General features: G+C 45.7%; 1 protein-coding gene across 1 annotated transcript in view; it reads right to left on the bottom strand.

The window, feature by feature from the left end:
* The window catches only part of LOC136663976 (dehydrogenase/reductase SDR family member on chromosome X-like), a 45,707-nt gene extending 28,414 nt beyond the window's left edge, over positions 1–17,293 (bottom strand). The window contains exons 1-3 of the mRNA XM_066640955.1: positions 17,178–17,293; positions 11,745–11,852; positions 7,809–7,877 (exon numbers count right to left, since the gene is read on the bottom strand). Of these exons, the coding sequence (XP_066497052.1) occupies positions 7,809–7,877; positions 11,745–11,852; positions 17,178–17,277 (277 nt within the window). The 5' untranslated portion in view covers positions 17,278–17,293. The remainder of the gene's footprint in view (positions 1–7,808; positions 7,878–11,744; positions 11,853–17,177) is intronic.
* Positions 17,294–23,743: the final 6,450 nt, after the last annotated feature.

Below are 23,743 nucleotides of genomic sequence, written 5' to 3'. Positions count from 1 at the left end.
CACTGCGGAGAATGCAGTTCCACAGTTCCTCAGAGCAGAGCCAGGGAGCGCCGTATCCCTCTGGCGAACTGGTGTCATAAAGCAGAGTGACATACAGTTTGTGGTTCCTTCTCTGGTTAGAGGGAGTGTCCAAAAATATTTGAACTTACACTGCAGTTACAGAAACATTTAAATATTAAAATATGCCTACTGATATTATTGTTTAAATGGGGTATGGTATGGTATTCCAGGTGGTTGCTAGGGGATCCTGGGTAGTTGCTAGTGTATTCCAGGTGGTTGTTTTTGTATTCATGGTGGTGGCTAGGAGATCCCAGGTGGTTGCCTGAGGATCACATTTGGATGTCAGTGTATTCCAGGTGGATGCTAGTGTATTCCAGGTGGACGCTAGGGTATTCCATGTTGTTGCTAGTATATTCCATATAGTTGCTAGGGGATCCCAGGTGGGTGTTGGTGTATTCCAGGTGGACGCTAGTGTAATCCAGCAGGTTGTTAAGGGAATCCAGGTGGTTGCCAAGGTATACCAGGTTGTTGCTTGTGTATTCCAGGTGGTTGTTTTTGTATTCCAGGTGGTTGCTAGGGGATGCTAGGTGGATGTCAGTGTATTCCAGGTAGATGCTAGTGTATTCCAGGTGGATGTTAGGGTATTACAGGTTGTTGCTAGTGTATTCCAGATGGTGGCTAGTGTATTCCAGGTGGTTGCTAGGGGATCCCAGGTTGTTACCAGGTGATCCCAGGGGGTTGCTAGGGGATCCCAGGTGGATGTCAGTGTATTCCAGGTGGATGCTAGTGTATTCCAGGTTGTTGCTAGTGTATTCCAGGTTGTTGCTAGTGTATTCCAGGTGGTTGCTAGGGGATCCCAGGTGGTTGCAATATTTTCCAGCATGTAGATTGTTCTACAAACATATTTCTCCCTGTGGGTTTCCTCTGGGTGCTCCAGTTTCCTCCCACAGTCCCTCCCACACGTTGGTAGGTGGATTGGCAACTCAAAAGTGTTCATAGGTGTGAGTGTGTGTCGCCCTGTGTGTTCCCATCTTTCGCCCAGTGATTCTGGGTAGGCTTTGGGCCTACCACGACCCTGAACTGGATAAGTGCTTACAGACAATGAATGAATGAATATTTAAACTGAAATAACTTCACATTTGTTTGAGATATCGGCAAACATCACATTCCACCTTAAACGCAGCTTGCCAACAGTGTTTAATACGTAATATTTTGTGAATTACTTCCCTATTTCAGGTCATTTGAACAAATTTTGGGAAGTTTTTAATTGATGAAGGTAGACATGGGAAGATCATCTCTAAACCATCTGCTTTAAATTGTGTAAAAATAGTTAAAAACACAACCTAATGTTCATCTGAACAGCTTGCGCACGGCTCCGTGGAAGAACTGGCATTCCTCTTTCAGACGGAGGAGATCCAGCGGAGTCCCGAAGCTGCTGTGTGGTGTCTGACCCCAATTTTAAAGTAAAACTGAAGTTAACTGAACTCTTTTCTTGCTAAAAAAAATATTGTATAACATTTGACCCCCTGTCTGCGGTTCTTGTCGGCTCTGCGCTCCTGGGGTGTGTTGAGTTGATGCAGTAGAACGGCGTTCCTCACCGTCTGTAGTGATTTTCTTATCAGTGCTGCACTAAGGTGATGTAATTTGTGTGGAGGCGACTGCAACAGCCAGGAAATCCCTCTCCTTCTTGTTTTTCATGATCTACAAAATAAAAACCTCCCCCACTCAATGCCAAGAGCACACCACAGGAGTGGAAAGACTCCCAGCGTTGTGTCAGGATCTCTGGGATGAATTGGAGTGGTGAGTGTGATCCAGAACTAATCACCAACACCAGCCCCTGACCCTCACTTCTGATTATGTAAAGGCTGAGCTCCATCAGATACTCGCAGCTATGTTCTGACATCTACTGTAAAGCCCGAGACCATTTCCTCAGTGAAAGACTCCTGAGTATTGCCCTTCATCTTAGAGGAAACGCTGTGTGAGCGAGTGGTGTAAGCAGAAAGTTAATGGAAATGGCAATTTTCTCCAAACAATTTGGAGCATTTCAATTGGTCTATTCCTCATGGAATGTTCACACACTGGAGAGCAGAGCGTCTCTTTAGGAAAGAAGCAGAAACATAGTGACAGGGATGATTTGCTACCTTTGGAAGTCTAACAAATTCTCCACAAGACATTTTGGACATTTTTTAACCTGATGGATGATGGACCTGCTGGGGCAGGCTTCACCTGTTACATAAGGAGCAGGTGACTTTGTGCAAACTCTAACATATGAGGAAAAGTGAAAAACAGGGGTTCAGAAGGTTAAACTCCACCTCACACACACACTAACATGGATAAACACCACCACACACACATGCTCACAAAAATAAGTGATGGATTAACACTGGAGGTGGGCCTGTGATGAGGAAAATGAAGCAGACCCAGTGCACACTCGTTTAAACTGGACGCAGAGCACGCAGCTCTTTCAGGCTCTAAAACAAAGCTCCACAGAGACTGAGTCACGCTGGTCAGCTGCAATATTCCAGGCCTGATGCTCTATTTAGCCGACAGTATTGAGGAAATGCTTGTCATGGCATGAGGCGGACAAATCCTCACACACACACACTCCTTTCCCAGCCTCTTTCATCTCCACTGAAACTGTAACGGAGTTTCAAGCCATCATAAATGATTTATCCTCGGGGGGTTCGTTGTTTATGCATTCTCTCTACGCCAGATCGCAGACCTGCCAAAGAACAGAGAGCTGCCCTCAGGTCCCGAACAGAAATAACAACATCATCTTCAACACTGGACTCTGCAAACACACACACAACCTAAAAACAAACACACACAGCGTGGACATCCCTCATAAGAATTGAATTCACAGACCGTCCAGCTGTGCTCACACTTCTTGCGCTGCTGATTAGTGCCCTTCATTTCAGAAGGAACGCTGGGTGAGGACTTAACAGACTCCATTCGGAGCAGGTCTTATGTGGTCACTCGGATTCAGACGTTTAGATCGGGAGCTATAATTAGCTCCTCGGATTTTCTTCCCTGAAACTCGGAAGCCGCTGCTGGAAAAAACAGCAGGGACGGGAGGATCCCTGCCGGCCGAGACTGATGACCACTGACAGAAAGATGTAGGAGGAACGGCTGAAGATCTCCAGTGGGTTTGTGCTGATAAATCCCCTCCTATTTTTTGTTGAATCTGACCAGGAGAGTGGACAACAGACACAATCCCTAAAAGCTCAGAGTGAAACTAATGTATTAACGTCTATTAAAGGTGCAATGAGTCTTTGAGTCGCTTGTGTTGGGAGCGGAAGACAGGGAAGAGCTGGAACAGCGCAGATTATTCCCCGGGGCTACCTTTATTTTCAATATTTCCTATCACTGTAAAACATGCAGGAGGCTTCGATGTTTTGGATCTGATTTGACAGCATCTTTAACGATCTCTAAAAATCTTTAAAGTAAGGGTTCTCTTCTTTATGTGGACTGAGAAAAGGCCGTAGTGAATGTCCACCCTCTCTCACCTCCTCATGTCCAACCTGGCCACATCTGGCCGTCCAGACAACAGCTGGAAGTGACTAACTCAGCTCTGCAAAAAGCTCTCTGTGTCAGTGGAACATTAATCACTTGGCAGATAAGGAGCGGTGCTGGTGGGCCGTGGGCTTTAGGAGAGTCTCCACCCTCTCCGCTGACATCGGGACTCAGGGGCTTTGAGTTTATGATCTGGGTTTGGATTCATGAGCAAATAATTCATCTACAGCCACTTACGTGTGCAAAATTAAAGGTGGTGTTCACAGTTTTAGAAATTTTTTATTTTAAAATGCTGCTCTCTTCTCTGTTTGCACTGGAAAAACCTCTGGTGTTTGTATACAGGCCGGGCTCCGTAAATAGGGAACATACTAAGTGTCTCAGTCCAAACTGGCTTGGGCTTCTCTCTCTCTCTCTCTCTCTCTCTCTCTCTCTCTCTCTCTCTCTCTCCCTCTCTCTCTCTCTATCTCTCGCTCTCTTCCTCTCTCTCTCTTCCTCTCTCTCTCTTCCTCTCTCTCTCTCTCTCTCTCTCTCTCTCTCAGCCACCAACAAGATACAGTCACTTTGTACTCAAATGCACCGTTCCACCTTAAAAGATGAGAAACTTCTGAACGAACACAAACAGCAGTTCTCCAGAATCGTCTATGTTGCCTTTAAGCCCAAACGACTTGCTCCGTATGTGGTTGAATGCCATAGTTTCCTCACAGCAATGTCTATACTGTGCAGTCTAAAGCCGTCCCTGTGGCTCTGCCCCTAGTTTGAGTATTTTTAGTCACAAAGATCCTCAAGGAAGTTCGATGACTAATTCATCCTCGCTCATTAACATATAATCTGCTTAGGGAATGGGCGAGTGGATGCAAGGCCTCATGGGAGTTTGCAGCTCAACCAATCAGGAGGCAGTTAGTCATCCCTTAGGAAACTCACACTCTGTAAACACTCATCACACATCACACGCTGGAGAAAACTGTCACTGCATGTTATGTGTTTAGCCACGACACTACGCTCATTTGCATACACAGGCTTCGGCCCGCTGGGCCTCATGGGAAGTCAGGCAGCAGCCTCGAGATAAATAATTCCGCAAGAGGATCCTGGGCTGAGATTTTACTGCTTCTGAACTAAAGCTGAACGGTTTGGGGAATGTGTATTTATGATGTTTGTAACAAATGATGATGGTATCGCACCAAGCAGCATGCCCCTGTTTTATTTCCTATTACCTATTCATATAGAACCTTGTAAATGACCCGTCCAGCTCCACTGTGCGATAACACTGTATTTGAAGCTCTGAGCTTTCCTTAAGTTACTGAACCTCAACACACCCACGGACGACATCACGGTTCGTGCTGAACAACCCACTCTTCTTTGGTTCCAGTTGGGAATGAACTTTTCTGGTTCACAAACCAGTTTATGTCGGTGGAACAGTTCCAAATTTAGTTCGTGAACTGGAACCATTCTGGTTCCTTGTTGGTAGAAAAGCACTATAGGAGTAGCTCTTTCCTTTTACCTCAGACCCCCTAGTGGCCACGCCACCAGCAGCACAGAAATGGACCATCACAATTGGATGGTCCTGGTGTAACTGTGGTGAAAGAGGAGTCCCAGAACATGAATGTTCACACTGCACAGAGTGAAATAATCAGAGTAGAATCAGAGCTCTCTGTGCTCCATGTCTCCTACCACTGTGGATATGATGCACAAGGCTCTCTGTCCTGTCTGTTTTTTATTATATTCCTGTTCATGTGTTTTATAGTTCAGAATGATCATTTCTGACTGCAACAACATAAACACTTAGCGCACAACATTAAAGGAACTTCACACTGTTAAAGGTAACGGTTACGACTGTGGGGAAATGCAGTTCTAAGTTCCGTATCTAAGGTGTAATGGTGTATTTGAGGAGAATATTGACTGTTGTTTATACATGGCTGTAGTGTAACTTGTTTGTAAGTTTTTATTCACTATTTGAATTCCCACAGAGAGTCATTTGTAACTCGAGCTGTTTAGTTTTGTAGCACTTTCTGCAATGCGTTTAGCCATCTCCTGAGTTTGGAGTCAGTTCCATTTTAAGTGGATACAAAACAGCAAAAATAAGTCTGTGTTGCCTACCTATGGAGCAGGGATAGTGCAACATCCCCATCTCAGTTGGTGTTTTTCACCGTTTGGACTCCACTGTCTAAAAACCTCCTGATGCTGTTTCTCTGTTGTGAGAACGCCCAGCATACTGGACCGAGACACTTTGTTTTTTTACCCATTTAAAGACACTGGGGCATTTAAAGGCACAGTCTCCAGTGCAAACTGACCCGAGAGCAGCAAACGGGGAGGAAACATTTCTCTTATTAAAGGCTAAGCACCACTTAATGGACCTCCATGAATATTTCACATTATTGTAGTTACTGACAGATATAAGTATGAATTAAAATGAAAATATCATGCTTAATTTTCTAAAATTGACAATTTTATTAAATTGACGTAAAAACCCGAGCTCGCTACGGAAATTCTTGAACACAACCGTGACGTCACTGGTGGACAACAGCTGAACAACGCCGCGGTAAAACACCGTTATGACTGACTGTTATGACAGTATCTAGCTCAATAACCAACATTATTCATGACAATAGCCTAGCAATAAGCTAAACTCAAATGTAGAGGTACCGTTATTCTTGTAAATGTGATCGAAGTCGAACTCGAATTCATCCGACACTATAAACCTCCGTAATGCAGCTACGTAGCCGAGTATAATCTGAGCCACCGAGTTTAGCAAGTCAAGCTAACGTTAACTAACACCAACTAAAACAGGCGAAGTGAGTGTCCTTACCCTGTTTACCTCCATGTTACAGAGGCTCTTGAACACCTTTCGTTGGTGTCCTTACATGCCCATATTGTTGGAAAAGCGCCAGTGAAATGAGCTACAGATAATGGAGTGAGCGGAGGGTCCTTTCCAAAGTGCCCGTTTAAAGTTGACAAATTTAGTCCATTTTCTGGATATTTTGGGATCTTTGGGCCATGTGTTCACAGATGTCCCACTGTACATTGAATGATTGCAGCCAAAAACAACACACCTTTTCGTCACTTTGCATTAGCAAAGTCACAGGCAAGACGCCTATTAGAGTTTCCCAACACCGTTGGGGGAGACCAACGGTCTTTTAAACCTTATTCCTTGAATTAGTAAGAAATAACATGTTTTCTGACTATCAATAAACACAAGTTAGGAACTCAAATTCCACTGTATTTATTTGTTTGACACTTTCATAGAGCTGGTGCTTAGCCTTTAAAATCGTGAACTACACCATTAACACAGCAGACAAAATGGCCTTCACTCAACACTTCTTTTTTATGCCGTGTTTTTCCACCAAGGGTAACTTACAAGAGATGAACAATCAGACTGCTCTGTCTTCTCTGAATGAACCAGCTTATGCCCCACAGAGTGGGTCCCCCCATGGGGGCATTGATGTTAAAGAACAGGTTTAATACAGAATCTCGGATACACAATATAACGTAATGAGAAGAATAAGCGCTGGAGAAAATGACTGCACTCTCACTAGAGATCACCAGAGCAGGACGCCTTATATAACAGTTACTGATTTGTCCTTTAATTTATGTCAATTATTCGTTTTAATTTGAGGAATTTGAGGTCTGAATTAATGTTACCTCCACCTCGCTGTAGAACATTTCTCACACTCTGTTTCTCTGTGACCTTCACTCTGCTGGTTATTGACGTTTGTTGGGAGGTGCTACACTGACAGGCCTATTAGCATTCAGCGGAGACACTTGTCCACGTGTCTCTCTCTCTCTCACTCTCTCTTTCTCTCTCTCTGGACACCTCGCTCCTTACATGACACAATGAGATCCACAACAAGGTTCTACATCACATAAAAATGAGAGCCTCATTTCCTTCAGAGTCACATTAAATTTATACAAAACAAGGAGTCGCACATCTCCATCTACATCCTTTTTGACAATATTATAACATTAAAGTTTAAATCTGGAGCCCACCAACCCTCACACTGTGAAACAAGACCCCCAAATGAGCTTTCTGCGTGCTGCCTAGGGATAAAAGGAGACACAAAGAGTGCAGGGAAATAAGAGCACTGAGTAAAAACGGAGAAAACAAGAATGAAGAAGAAAGAGAATCGAGCGAAAACCGCATAAAAACAGAGCTTCTGCCCTTTTTCTCCATTCTCGGGATGGATGCTGAATAAGAGTCGCTCACGATGGTTTCCACTTCTGCTGGACGTGAGAGGACTGGTGATGGAATGGACTGATAAAGGGATTTTGGAGAAAAAGCAAAGATGAAACAGAGCACCCACCTTGAGCCTTGCAGCTCTCCTCGCAAAGCCTCTTCACAGCGGCCCGTCCCTGCTTTTCATCTCGCGAGGCTATGGAGAAAAAGACAGAAAAACTAAAGTTGTTCAGGTCTTCATCCAAACACTACAGACCTACATTGACGACCACAAGGGAACTGAGTAGTAGTCCATAGGTTGCTCTGCATTTTGCCCTTTTTACCCCCTGTTCTCCAAAGCTCAGGACCCCCACAGAGCAGGTATGATGTTGGTGGTAAATCGTCCTCAGTGCTACAGTGACACTGACGTGGTGGTGGTGTGTTAGTGTGTGTTGTGCTGGTACGAGTGGATCAGACACAGCAGTGCTGCCTGGAGTTTTTAAACCTTGTGTCCACTCTGTTAGAAACTCCTACTTCGTTGGTCCACATTGTAGATATAAAGTCAGAGACAGTAGCTCATCTGTTGGTGCACAGTGTGTGCTGGTCATCCTCTAGTTCTTCATCAGTGGACACAGGACACTGTCCACAGGGACAGTGCATGCAGGACACCGCCCACAGCATGCTGCCCTCAGGACTCTGTCGACTGTATGTATTTGGTCGGTGGACTACTCTCAGTCCAGCTATTACACAGAGGGCTTTAAAAACTCCAGCAGCACTGCTGTGTCTGATCCACTCGTACCAGCACAACACACACCGACACACCACCACCGCCTCAGTGTCACTGCAGCGCTGAGAATGATCCACCACCAAATCATACCTGCTCTGTGGGGGTCCTGTGATAAAGTCTGAATTTGGGCTCAACAAAGGTAATGATATTCAGGGTTTAATAACTTTTTAAGGATGTGAATATGACCACACACACACACACACTCCCAGCACACACAGTCCACTGTAGGAGTTAAGAGGTTTTATCACTGTCCAGCTACAGTTTGAGCTGCTGTTCTCTGAGGCTCATTTTAACCGCAGTGTCCCTTTAAAGCTCTGCCTTCATTGGCGCGACAGGGAAAAGAGATCAGAGACGGACCACAAGCATCAACAGCCACAGGCGCTAATTTCCCTCGTAATATTTCTGGCATCAGGGAATTAAATATATAACCTAATTAACTAATGTTATTAATTATCACACACCAGGAGGAGGAGGAGGAGGGTGAAGAACCATCACATGCAGAACATGTAATTCTTCTTCAAACTACTTCAGACCCATCTACAATCAACTCACACAACCAGGGGTTTCTGATAAAGTGGCCAGGGAGTGTCAGTATAAAGGGAGTGTTTCTGATAAAGTGGCCAGTGAGTGTCAGTAGAAGGGGGGTGTTTCTGTTAAAGTGGCCAGTGAGTGTCAGTAGAAGGGGGGTGTTTCTGATAAAGTGGCCAGTGAGTGTCAGTAGAAGGGGGGTGTTTCTGATAAAGTGGCCAGTGAGTGTCAGTAGAAGGGGGTGTTTCTGATAAAGTGGCCAGTGAGTGTCAGTAGAAGGGGGTGTTTCTGATAAAGTGGCCAGTGAGTGTCAGTAGAAGGGGGGTGTTTCTGATAAAGTGGCCAGTGAGTGTCAGTAGAAGGGGGGTGTTTCTGATAAAGTGGCCAGTGAGTGTCAGTAGAAGGGGGTGTTTCTGATAAAGTGACCAGTGAGTGTACAGTGATGTTACCTATAGGGTCATTGTGTGTCATTGTTTGTCTGTCTAAAGAGTTTAGAGTTTATGTGTTTAATGTGGGATTAAGCCTAGCCTGTGTGTGTGTGTGTGTGTGTGAAACCTGTCTGATATTCCAGCAGAGCAGGAGAACGCCTGGAGGCCACAACGTGGAGAGTCAGCTTTCTATTTCTACGTGTGGTTTACGTAACCCAAACAGGCAGACGTAGGTTTTCTCACGACACACAGGAAACTCTAACCATCTGAGACAATAAAGAGCATAATTAAGACAACCTGCTCCCTCACTGCACTCGTTTTAGCGAGAAGAGGCAGATTACAGGGACAAAAGCTGGGAAATTTCTCACGGCCGCGTATCCGTCCATAAATCTGAGTGGACATTGCAGAGAAAAATAGACAAGAGGAGACAGACATGTCCGAAACCTTATCACCCTTGATGTCACTTTCCTGATGGAACACGCCCCCTCAGTCAGACTGAGTGATAAAACAGTCGGCTGTGTTTACTATACTTTTTATATATATATATTTTTGTTGTTTACTTAGTTTTGTTGTTTTGTTGTTATTATTTAAGGTGGAACAGACTCTAAATTCAGGAGAGCCCTAACTGCGTGAAAGTAAACACAGAGCGAAAGTGCAACAAAACTAAACTAAGCTTGAGTTACAAATGAGTTTCTGTGTGAATTCAAACAGTGAATAAAAGCTTACAGACAAGGTACACTTCAGACACCAACAAGATACAGTCACTTCTTACTCAGACACACCGCTCCACATTAAAAGACGCAGCGCTTCTGAGTGAACACTAACAGGAGGAGGGAGTTTGTTTTGCTGTGAGAGCAGTAGCTCTCCAGAATTACCTACATTACCTTTAAGGTAGGTACACTTTTTAACACTAGATCTGAGAACATTGCGGTGAGGATTTGATGGTAATCACACAAACACTAGTGAGGCTGATTACTTCAGACATGCCAGATCATCCAAAAGCTATTGGATCTATGAAGCTATGGAGCTCCATCACTCCAAAGAGTGTAAATTCACAACCCAGTGAATTTTAACTGCAGAACTTTAACACTCTTCTGGCAGTCTCTTGGCATTGGGCACGGTGACCTTAGGCTTACATGTAGCTGCTTAACAGCACACCTTTCTAATTATTATTATTATTATTATCGTTACACTTATATAGCGCCTTTCTAGACACCCAAGGACGCTTTACAATCCACACTGCTCAGAACGCTCAATTCACACACACTGGCGAGAAGCGGCAGCCAAACGCGCACAGCGTACTCTCAACCAGAAACGACCGTCCACCTGGAGGACTGCATCGGGCACTAGGGTTTAACCCAGGACAGAGCGCCAATCCATATCTGGGCTCACACATACAGACATTCATTCACACACCAGGTCAGTTATTAGAGAAGCCAATTCACCTACCCTCCATGTTTTTGGACTGTGGGAGGAAACCGGAGCCCCCGGAGGAAACCCACGCAGACACGGGGAGAACATGGAAACTCCACCCAGATGGGACTTGAACCCAAGATCCCAGCGCTGGGAGGCGAACGTGCTAACCACCAAGCCACTAATGCAGATGCATCACAATGAGATTCCACTACAGTCACATACCAGCAATGAACAAGTGATCATTTCCTTGATCTAAATCTCTTTAAGCCCTGAGAAGGACTGGCGCCCCCTCCAGGGTGTGTTCCAGCCTTGCGCCCAATGATTCCAGGTAGGCTCTGGACCCACCGCGACCCAGCACTTACAGATCTCTTTAAATTTTCATCATTAATTAAACGTATTTTAATCTAGCAATGTGATTGGTTAGTAGCAGCCTATGGTTGCCAAGCAACATAACAATTGTAGAAAAAATACAAAGCACAAACCACAATGCTTCTACTAGGAGAAAATGTGTTTTCTAGGGATGTTATACCCCAGCAGTACCCCAGCATCGCCCCCTCTAGCGCCCCCTCTTGGCGGCCCCTCTCTGCACTGCTAGACATTGAGTGTGTGCAAAATCGCTCGCATTATGTCAGAATCCGTGAATCATTATTCGCATCATATTCCATCATTTCATCTCTGCGGCGGTCTGTACATGCTTGCTCTTGTGCAGCGATAATGAGAGAGGACCCCCGAGGCTCTGCTACATAACATACACACACACACACATACACACACACACTTTCTCTCTCTCTCTCTATCTCCCACACACACACACATTCATGATTCCTCAGCAATACAAAGGTAAGGGGATAGCCGAGTGTGAACGTCATGAAACGTGAGCTCTCTTTCAATGTGTGCATGTGTGTGTTCTGGGTGTTAACTCTACCTATAATAACGTGCATCCCCAGCCCCGTTAGCTGCTTCGCTATCTCATATCCGAGACCCTTCGCTCCTCCGGTAACAATGGCAACCTTCCCACTCTGCTCTGGCAAAGCTGAAACAACAAACACAAACACAGACCAGGAAAATTAACCTGTGGCTCTTCATTCACTAAACATGTCTACAATTAATATTATAACCACATATCAGAATTCAAACATCTGTTGGTCTTTAGTCATTTTACATCAAATATTGTGTGATTTTAAATATTTAAAATCCCAATTCTCATTTTATTCAACAACAAAAAAAAAAAAAAACTAAAAATGAAACGGCAAGTGAGGAGTGTGGTGTGTTCTCTCTGTGTCTGCGTGGGTTTCCTCCGGGTGACTTTCTGTGAGGAGTGTGGTGTGTTCTCCCTGTGTCTGCGTGGGTTTCCTCCGGGTGACTGTCTGTGAGGAGTGCGGTGTGTTCTCCCTGTGTCTGCGTGGGTTTCCTCCAGGTGACTGTCTGTGAGGAGTGTGGTGTGTTCTCCCTGTGTCTGCGTGGGTTTCCTCCGGGTGCCTGTCTGTGAGGAGTGTGGTGTGTTCTCCCTGTGTCTGTGTGGGTTTCCTCCAGGTGACTGTGAGTAGTGTGGTGTGTTCTCCCTGTGTCTGCGTGGGTTTCCTCTGGGTGCCTGTCTGTGAGGAGTGTGGTGTGTTCTCCCTGTGTCTGCGTGGGTTTCCTCCGGGTGACTGTCTGTGAAGAGTGTGGTGTGTTCTCCCTGTGTCTGTGTGGGTTTCCTCTGGGTGACTCTCTGTGAGGAGTGCGGTGTGTTCTCCCTGTGTCTGCATGGGTTTCCTCCGGGTGCTCCAGTTTCCTCCCACAGTCCAAAAACACACGTTGGTAGGTGGATTGATGACTAAAAGTGTCCGTAGGTGTGAGTGTGTGAGTGAATGTGTGTGTGTGTGTGTATGTGTGTCTGTGTTGCCCTGTGAAGGACTGGTGCCCCCTCCAGGGTGTATTCCCGCCTTGCACCCAATGATTCCAGGTAGGCTCTGGACCCACCGCAACCCTGAACTGGATAAGGGTTACAGATAATGAATGAATGAATGAAACGGCAAGTGAAGAATTTATTGGGCGCTGCATTCATTATGAGCTCCATCAGGAAAAACACTGCAGAAATATATGATGGATTAGTTCTGTTCTTGGGGATAAAATTGTACACAAAACAATGTGTGAGTTTGGGTTTAAACGATTTAAAGACGGTGACATCAGTGTTAGAGATTGGGAAGGTAGCGTATGGCGTCAAAATAGGTTCTACAGTTCTGAGAACCAAAAAACATAATCCATAACCAATTTCATTTTATAATTGAGAAAACTGTCGTTAATATTCAGACTAATGAAAACAGGTTTGTAAACAGAATATTTTCTGTATATAATCGTCTATTTTGAGTTTAATATTCTTGAAGAATCCTTTTTCGCTTTCATTCCGCCTTTTCTCACTTGCGCTCCTTTCAGTCTCGCTGTCACCTCTAGAAGTTTCTCGCGTTTGACTTTTGACAGGGGTTGGGATCTAGACAGTCATTGGCTGCTGAGGTTAAGTCCCTCCCACCCAGCCGATTCTGCACACCCCTCTACGTCAGCGAGACCACACCGATCTTACCCGGACTGGAAAATGACTGACCAGCAAACACAGGTAACCCATATCAACAATTTTTAACCATTATGTCTTTTAGTAATACACAGGTCGCCATAGAGGCGTAGAGTCATTTTCCAATCAGGGTTAGGGTGTGCAGAATCTGCTGGGTGGGCGGGGCTTACTTTCAGCAGCCAATGACTGTCTAGATGCCAAAACCATCAAAAGTCAAAAGCGAGAAACTTCTGGAGGCGAAAGTGAAACTGGGCGAAGGACCTGCGACCTGTGGAAAATACGACTTTAGTTAAATACATTATTTACATTATGATAAAAAGTAAATTATATGAAATATGAATATGAATTATATTACCCTATAATTTAGTTTATATAATAAAGTTTACATTCTGTATCAATAGGTGCATCACTACTGAATTGTTTAGTTCATTTAAGCTTGTTCTTTAAAGAAAGAAAATAAATCTCCTATTTTGTATGAACCCAGACCATTGGTGTTATTCCACATGGAGAAAATCCCAGACAGACGCTTTGATGCTAGCTGCTCATTACAAGCCTTTCAGTTACCATTAACATAATGAAAAGGCTTTAAGCTACGGTGAACGGGTTTGACCTTGATCTCGTTGCCCGAGCACAGGTCATGTACGCATCTCTTTGTTGCATTACATCTACGTCTACCGCTAACTCTCATTAAAACCTTGTCAGCCGAGAGGTTAGCAAACAAGGCTAGTACACACTGAGGTAAATATGTAAGACATTTAAAGGTAAGCCTTAAAACTAAACAATGTGTGAAATAAAATATGAGATACTCTGTTATTCCAAGTGTAAAATATCAAAATATGGCATGATATTAATTTGTTTTGGAGGCTTGGCTGATTTATAATGAGACTTGGATTCCTCTCCAGTGGAGGTGAAAGGAACCAGACGTCTCTATGTCTCCAACACACACCCAGTATTTTATTCCCTCTCCTCCTCCAGGAGCACCTCCACCATCTACAGAGCCGCTGTGGAGTCATGATGATGATGATAATGATCGAGGACAGTGTGTGTGTGTGTGTGTCCCTCACAACGTCCGGCACATCCTTCTCCACCAGGACTGGGTTTAAACACCAGCCCCTTCTCCAAACTACGGTCAGAAACCAGTCATGTGACCATTTACTGTCCTCACTTTCTGCGAGAGTGCTTTCAGAGGAGGACGTCTGGTTCCATTCACCTCCACTGTCCACTGTCCCCCACCATTTACTGTCTCCTCACTTTCTGTTAGGGGCTTTTAGAGGAGGACGTCTGGTTCCATTCACCTCCACTGTCCTCTGTCCCTCACTGTTTACTGTCCTCACTTTATGTGAGGGGCTTTTAGAGGAGGACGTCTGGTTCCATTCACCTCCACTGTCCACTGTCCCCCACCATTTACTGTCTCCTCACTTTCTGTGAGGGGTTTTTAGAGGAGGACGTCTGGTTCCATTCACCTCCACTGTCCCCTGTCCCCCACCATTTACTGTCCTCACTTTCTGTGAGAGTGCTTTCAGAGGAGAACGTCTGGTTCCATTCACCTCCACTGACCACTGTCCCCCACTGTTTACTGTTCTCACTTTCTGTGAGAGTGCTTTCAGAGGAGGACGTCTGGTTCCATTCACCTCCACTGTCCCCTGTCCCCCACCATTTACTGTCCTCACTTTCTGTGAGGGGCTTTTAGAGGAGAACGTCTGGTTCCATTCACCTCCACTGTCCACTGTCCCCCACTGTTTACTGTCCTCACTTTCTGTGAGGGGCTTTTAGAGGAGAACGTCTGGTTCCATTCACGTCCACTGTCCCCTGTCCCCCATCATTTACTGTCCTCACTTTCTGTGAGGGGCTTTTAGAGGAGAACGTCTGGTTCCATTCACCTTCACTGTCCACTGTCCCCCACTGTTTACTGTCCTCACTTTCTGTGAGGGGCTTTTAGAGGAGAACGTCTGGTTCCATTCACGTCCACTGTCCCCTGTCCCCCATCATTTACTGTCCTCACTTTCTGTGAGGGGCTTTTAGAGGAGAACGTCTGGTTCCATTCACCTCCACTGTCCACTGTCCCCCACTGTTTACTGTCCTCACTTTCTGTGAGGGGCTTTTAGAGGAGGACGTCTGGTTCCATTCACCTCCACTGTCCACTGTCCCCCATCATTTACTGTCCTCACTTTCTGTGAGGGGCTTTTAGAGGAGAACGTCTGGTTCCATTCACCTCCACTGTCCACTGTCCCCCACTGTTTACTGTCCTCACTTTCTGTGAGGGGCTTTTAGAGGAGAACGTCTGGTTCCATTCACCTCCACTGTCCACTGTCCCCCACTGTTTACTGTCCTCACTTTCTGTGAGGGGCTTTTAGAGGAGGACGTCTGGTTCCATTCACCTCCACTGTCCACTGTCCCCCATCATTTACTGTCCTCACTTTCTGTGAGGGGCTTTTAGAGGAGAACGTCTGGTTCCATTCACCTCCACTGTCCACTGTCCCCCACTGTTTACTGTCCTCACTTTCTGTGAGGGGCTTTTAGAGGAGAACGTCTGGTTCCATTCACCTCCACTGACCACTGTCCCCCACTGTTTACTGTTCTCACTTTCTGTGAGAGTGCTTTCAGAGGAGGACGTCTGGTTCCATTCACCTCCACTGTCCCCTGTCCCCCACCATTTACTGTCCTCACTTTCTGTGAGGGGCTTTTAGAGGAGAACGTCTGGTTCCATTCACCTCCACTGTCCACTGTCCCCCACTGTTTACTGTCCTCACTTTCTGTGAGGGGCTTTTAGAGGAGGACGTCTGGTTCCATTCACCTCCACTGTCCACTGTCCCCCATCATTTACTGTCCTCACTTTCTGTGAGGGGCTTTTAGAGGAGAACGTCTGGTTCCATTCACCTCCACTGTCCACTGTCCCCCACTGTTTACTGTCCTCACTTTCTGTGAGGGGCTTTTAGAGGAGAACGTCTGGTTCCATTCACCTCCACTGTCCACTGTCCCCCACTGTTTACTGTCCTCACTTTCTGTGAGGGGCTTTTAGAGGAGAACGTCTGGTTCCATTCACGTCCACTGTCCCCTGTCCCCCATCATTTACTGTCCTCACTTTCTGTGAGGGGCTTTTAGAGGAGGACGTCTGGTTCCATTGACCTCCACTGTCCACTGTCCCCCACCATTTACTGTCTCCTCACTTTCTGTGAGAGTGCTTTTAGGGGAGGACGTCTGGTTCACAACACTGTACACTGCTCCTGAGTTTACTCTAGATTTGACATCAAACCAATGGATCAGTGTCTCTGTTTACAAATTAAAGACCTTAGTTTAAATATACTCTCTATTCCCACAGTTATTGCTATAGAATTTATTTCCAAGATAAAAGTGCCCAAAATTTTAAGTGTCCCTGAAGTGTCCCTACACCTTCAATAGAAAAACGCACAAATCTATGAATATGCATTTAGTCTCCACCTTTATCTCCACCAACCCCTCCACCACTCGCCTGCAGCTAGAGAGGCCCACCCAGAGCTGACGGGATTGGCTCGTTAAATGTGTGAGGTATGAAACCAAGTGTGTCTGAATCTGTTTCTGGTGTGTCTTTGGAGGGTGAGTTTTTAAAATAAGTGGAATTCATCCTTAAACATGTGCATTACTGGTAAATTCCATTTATAAATCCTAATGTTGTAAGTGGTTGAGTCGCAGTGAAAAGATACTGGGTTGTATTGCTTTCAAATACTTTCATGGGCATGGATTTGTTGCATTTTAGTGTTCAAGTCCTTGAACTTTCATTTTAATTTCACAGGTATGATTCTAAATGTAATAGATAAAGTTTTAGCTGCAGACCTGGTGCTGTAAAAGGTCTGTGAAAGAGCTGGTAGAGTAAAACTCTCAGTCCGATCATGTAGAGCTTGAAGGCGGCTGTAATCTGAATTAAAATCCACATTCTCTCCGACGGTCTCCACACACGGCTGCAGGGGTTTGTTTTCCCACCCGTATTACGATAGGTCCCGCCCTCCTGCGCTGTGATTGGCTGGCAATGACCGCCTTCTGCGCTATAACTGGCTCTGTGAGTAAAAACCGTTGATCAATTTTAAATTTCAGCCAATCAGAGCACCGTATAGCTGAAAATGAGTGGGAAATAAACAGAACTCCGGCCACAACGAGTGTAGCAGTGTTTTCTTTAACGTGGAAACAACGTTGAGTGCTGGAGGTTCCTCTTCGACTTCTAAAAACTTAAGAAAAAGAGAAGAACACGTCTTGAAATAGTGAAACTTACACATTCTTATGGGGCTTTTGAAACACTTATTTTATGTATCGACAAATTAAACCTATATACATTGCCTTGTCACATACAATACACAAACTCAAATATTCTACACTCACTGCCCATTCTCTCAGCTCCACTGTCCACTCCGGTCACTCTGTAGCGCTACAATTACAGACTGTAGTCCATCTGTTGCTCTGCATACTTTGTTAACCCACATTCCCCTGTTTTTCAAAGCTCAGGACCCCCACAGAGCGGGTGTGACGTGGTGGTGGATCTTTCTCAGTGCTGCAGTGACACTGGGGTGGTGGTGGTGTGTTAGTGTGTGTTGTGCTGCTGCTGCTGGAGTGTTTAAATCCCTCAGTGTCACAGCTAGACTGAGAATAGTCCACCAACCAAAAAACATCCAGCCAACAGCATCTATGTTGGTCCTGAACATTGAAGAATAGTGGGAAAGTGGAGTAACAACGTATGCAGAGCAACGGATGGACTACAGTCTGTAAATTGTAGAACTACAGAGTGACCAGTGTGGTCAGTGGAGCTGAGAGAATGGACAGTGAGTGTAGAAACAAGGAGGTCATTTCAATGCTATGACTGGCCTGTTTATATGATATACCTTGTTTCTACGTTTATTTTTATCGATTTATTTCAGTTTTACGATTCTGTTTTTGCAAAAGAAGAAACAGAAAGAGAGAATGTGTTCAGCTTCACATTGTCTGCAGCTATGAGTGAGTCATTATGAAGCACTGGACCATTGTCTGGCCCCAAATCACAAGCAGAAATCGCATCATACGCTTCAGTGTGAGATTACACGACTCGAATGGATGTTGTTTGTGGCCACAGTTTATAATTAACGAGGAAAAGCTACGTCCTCCCACTGTCCGCAGCCCAGGCTTTCTCTCTCTCTCTCTCTCTCTCTCTCTCTATATATATATATATATATATATATATATATATATATATATATATCCATCCATTATCTGCAACCGCTTATCCAATTTATATATATATATATAAACAGGCTTTTGTTTGTTTGTTTGTTTGTTTGTTTTTGACCCCAAATGCTCACATCATATTGTTTACATCTGAAAATAATTTCACCCTGTTTTTGTAACTGCTGTCCTCATGCAGAAAGAGTAGGAACTGTTTGGTCTGGTGGATTATGGGTCCTTTAAAGGTGCGGTCACTAAACACAGTGAAATATTAATTTGTTGAGCCACCAGCAGTCAGCCAATCAGAACATACTTCTTCTGGGAGGCGGAGCTTCTGATGAGACACTGAATGGTGGGGTTGTATATGTTTTGGAGTTGGGGCAAATAAACCCAGAAGGGAGGGGCTGACTCCGAGTGTCAGTGTTATCAGTCCTTTCAGTCCTACTTCTATTCCTTCAGTCTGCTAAACACACACACACACACACACACTGATGAGTTGTTTCACATTATTAGCCGCTGCTGCTGAGTGCTGTTCATTCACAGTGAGACGAGTCTGAGTTATTACGAGACGTCTCTGAGTGTCATCATTTTCACTCCCTCTTTTCAAGGGCTTTTTGGAAGAATTAAAAATCAGAGCAAGAATAAAACGCTGTTTCTCACTCACAAACCCTCACTAACTCACACACTCAGGGAACATTTAGGAACTGCTCCACAAGGGGCACTGTTTTTCATATTCACTCACTCACTAATTCACTAACTCACTCGTATACAAACTACACCACTAGGGGGTGCTATTCGGTGCTTTCCATCAAAAGCATCATGTGTCTTTCTTTTTATCACCAAGTATTTCACCAACTATATTTCATGCGGAAGAGCATAAACAGACCGGTCCATGCTGATGCTGTAAGATCTAGAACACTGTGGTTCTACAGGAGAACCTCTGTCTTGAAGCTTTTATTTACTTTATTCACGTCGCAACGCTCCCACCTCAGTGTGGTTAAATAAAAAGGTGATTGATCTGAACAGTGTTGGTGACGCAGGCCTCTCAGAGCAAATAAAGGTCAAATATTTGATGATAAAACAATGTCTGCAGTTTACGTAGCGTTCAGAGGGTGCTGGTCTTTAACGGAAATCATACACGCTTTACATCAACACTGAAACAAAGGCGGATCAAAGCTGAGAGCCACTTCCTTTAAAACCTGCTCCTAGCTGTGTGTCTCCAACAGAAAAGCAGATCTGGGAATGGCCTTAAGTTTGCAATTACAGGACCTTTCCATAGGGGGAGGTGGGGGCGAGGGCGCTGATTGAAATTTGTAATCTGTGCAGCAAGGGGGTCACCTTGCCCCAGCTCAAGCTTGTCGTTAGCACCGGGGCCTTGTTAGCACCTTGTCAGTGACGTTATTGGCAATTACTCTTCTCTTAAAGCATCCTAGCATCCGTTCTCATTCGGTTCTGAGAAAACCAGAACCCAGAGAGAATTAGATCTGTAATAAATGTCCAAACACTCGTGGACACTGCTTCTGATGAGTGAATTTTGCTACTTTAAAATGGACATAATATTTCCCATCTTCTCCACAGTGGAACATAGTTTTGGTTCTCAATTAAACGTCTGTGATCTGCTTCGGTCAAAACTCCACAAGCCCCACAGCAGTGTTCTCCCCCTCTTTAAACAGTCGTTTTCAGAACGCCCGCTTTCAGCGCCTGTGCTTTTAAATGATAATGAGCCACTCACTGTTCACCATGACTCCGAGCACACAGCATTGAGCAGTGAGGAGCAGAAGTTGTGGTCTTTAGCCGTTTTCACTCGGTTCTCTTTCATCTCCTTCTTCGTTTCTCCATTTTTCTCAGTGCTCTTATTTCTCCGCACTTGTTGTGTCTGTTTTGCGGTGTTTAACCTTGTCTTTGCGCTCTCATATAACCCCAGGTCCAGTGCTGTGATTGGACAGACTCAGAAGAGGGGGCGGCGCAATTCTAAAGTCTATGCACTTGACGTCAGAAGCAGAGCAGAATCAGAACAGCTTGATTTATGCCATGATTTGTGACTTAGGCACCAAACAGGAAACTGACTGGGGTGGTCTTGTTTCACAGTGTGTGGGTTGGTGGGCTCCAGACCTAAACATTAATATGAACATGCACTGAACAAGGGATATTTATTTTTGATAATATGTCCTGTTTAAAGTTCTCCCATTGATGAAAGGGTTTGAAGCTTGGGGTCACCGTGCTTAATGCCAAGGGTTCGCCAGATGGGTATAAAGCCGACATAAACACTGTTTCACAGCAACTTTCCAAGCATTCCCAGAAAAGTAGAAGCTACAATGGCAAATAAATCAGGCTACACTCCCCTGTTAATACCTGCCGTTTGAGAGGACAAGCTGGACAAACAGGTGTCTACATCCTTAGTGTCTTTGTTGGTCTGACACAGACTCTGTTTGTCGAAGGAGGGACGGCTCTTAATCACACGCCTTCCATCAAATCAAATCTGGATTATGGAAATTGCCCGGAGCAGCCCGATCCGAACGGAACTTTACATAACGCTGGTGACTCACAGCATCTATTTATACTCCCTTTCTTTCCCTCCTCTCCTCCTTCTTCATCTTCTTCTTCTTCTTCTTCTTCTTCCTTTCTTTCCCTAGGTGTCTGCTCGGCTGACTTTATCATACTCCCCGTGTCATGAGGCAGCTGGAGTGGAAGGAATCGCTCTGACAGCCCAGCGCTCCGCTTCCAATTCCTCCCGAGAGGACCCTTCCTGGCCCACTTTTTTCCTGCGATTGCTGCTCTATTACTGTTCCCAGAGTTCAATCGGACTTCCGCCTCCTTCCAGCCGAGTGGGACGGCTGCTCAAACACACGGAATCTACAGATGATACACACACACACATTATCAGAAATGAAAAGAGCTGCTAAACCGTCACTAGGGTGGAACCCCTGAGGGAACATCTTCAGTACCTTAAATTTGGGAACAGTTCTGTGCTGTAGTTTCAGGGCTTTATTCGTCTCAATTCTGGCAAAGTTTGACAACCAATCCTGGTACATTGCTGTGAGGATATGATGGTATTTATTCATTCATTCATTGTCTGTAACCTATATCTAGTTCAGGGTCGCAGTGGGTCCAGAGCTTACCCAGAATCACTGGGCGCAAGGCGGGAACACACCTTGGAGGGGGCACCATTCCTTCAGAGTGTGACACACACTCACACCTTCACTCACACACTCACACCTATGGACACATCTGAATCGCCAGTCTACCAGACCAACATGAGTTTTTGGACCGTGGGAGGAAACCGGAGCACCCGGAGGAAACCCACGCAGAAACAGGGAGAACACACCACACTCCTCACAGACAGTCACCCGGAGGAAACCCACGCAGACACAGGGAGAACACACCACACTCCTCACAGACAGTCACCCGGAGGAAACCCACGCAGACACAGGGAGAACACACCACACTCCTCACAGACAGTCACCCGGAGGAAACCCACGCAGACACAGGGAGAACACACCACACTCCTCACAGACAGTAACCCGGAGGAAATCCACGCAGACACAGTTAGAACACATCCCACTCCTCACAGACAGTCACCCGGAGGAAACCCACGCAGACACAGGGAGAACACATCCCACTCCTCACAGACAGTCACCCGGAGGAAACCCACACAGACACAGGGAGAACACACCACCTTCCTCACAGACAGTCACCCGGAGAAAACCCACGCAGACACAGGGAGAACACAGCACACTCCTCACAGACAGGCACCCGAAGGAAACCCACGCAGACACAGAGAGAACACACCACACTCCTCACAGACAGTCACCTGGAGGAAACCCACGCAGACACAGGGAGAACACATCCCACTCCTCACAGACAGTCACCCGGAGGAAACCCACACAGACACAGGGAGAACACACCACCTTCCTCACAGACAGTCACCCGGAGAAAACCCACGCAGACACAGGGAGAACACAGCACACTCCTCACAGACAGGCACCCGAAGGAAACCCACGCAGACACAGAGAGAACACACCACACTCCTCACAGACAGTCACCTGGAGGAAACCCACGCAGACACAGGGAGAACACACCACACTCCTAAAAGACAGTCACCCGGAGGAAACCCACGCAGACACAGGGAGAACACACCACACTCCTCACAGACAGTCACCCGGAGGAAACCCACGCAGACACAGGGAGAACACAGCACACTCCTCACAGACAGGCACCCGAAGGAAACCCACGCAGACACAGAGAGAACACACCACACTCCTCACAGACAGTCACCCGGAGGAAACCCACGCAGACACAGGGAGATCACACCACACTCCTCACAGACAGTCACCCGGAGGAAACCCACGCAGACACAGGGAGAACACACCACACTCCTCACAGACAGTCACCCGGAGGAAACCCACGCAGACACAGGGAGAACACACCACACTCCTCACAGACAGTCACCTGGAGCAGAGCTTGAACCCACAACCTCCAGGACCCAGCAGCTGTGTTGTGAGTGAGTGTGAAAAAGTATTTGTTAACCTCTAAAACTAGGGACTGGACGATAACCACAAATAATACTGGAGTGTCACGAGGAGAGATGTGGAAAGGGTTAAAACAACACACTGACCCACACACACACACACACACACAGTGTTACACTTACTGGAATAATGGGGTTGGGTTTACTCTGATAAAAGGGGGGTTGTGGGGTTGGTGGGGGGTTGGGGGGCTACTTCTCATTTTCTCAGGTGCCTAAACTTTTGCACAGTTCTGTACGTCCTCATAAATGCGTTATTGGGAAACTCCCTGCAGGGATCTCAGAACCACGTGGCATTACAGACATGTTCCCACAAGCATCACGTAATGTTAGTTCACCATAAAGGACTCGTGGATGTAGAGATTGTGCCTCTCACACCTGGCCACTTTATCAGAAACCCCTAAATCTCTGTCTCTTATGCACAACTTTGTTTTTAAATCCATTTTCTAATCCTTCATCTGTGCTTTCAGATCACTAGTGGACCACTCTCAATTAGCAGGGCTGTCCACAATATTGGAAATACCCCTCTTTGCTGGGAGGTGGGGGCAGTTAGAGACTATATTTATCTGTTTAGAATCTGCTTGACTGTGTTTGATCTTCATCAGTGATCAGTTTCTGACTTGGGTCTGGACCAATCTCCACAAGGATGAGGGGCATTGGTGTGTGTAAGGAATGCTGTAGCGCACAC

The sequence above is a fragment of the Hoplias malabaricus genome, chromosome 12 (genome assembly GCF_029633855.1).
Source record: "Hoplias malabaricus isolate fHopMal1 chromosome 12, fHopMal1.hap1, whole genome shotgun sequence".
Taxonomy (NCBI): domain Eukaryota; kingdom Metazoa; phylum Chordata; class Actinopteri; order Characiformes; family Erythrinidae; genus Hoplias; species Hoplias malabaricus.
Note: the sequence above shows the minus strand (reverse complement) of the source record. Positions and strands in the feature narration are given on the sequence as shown.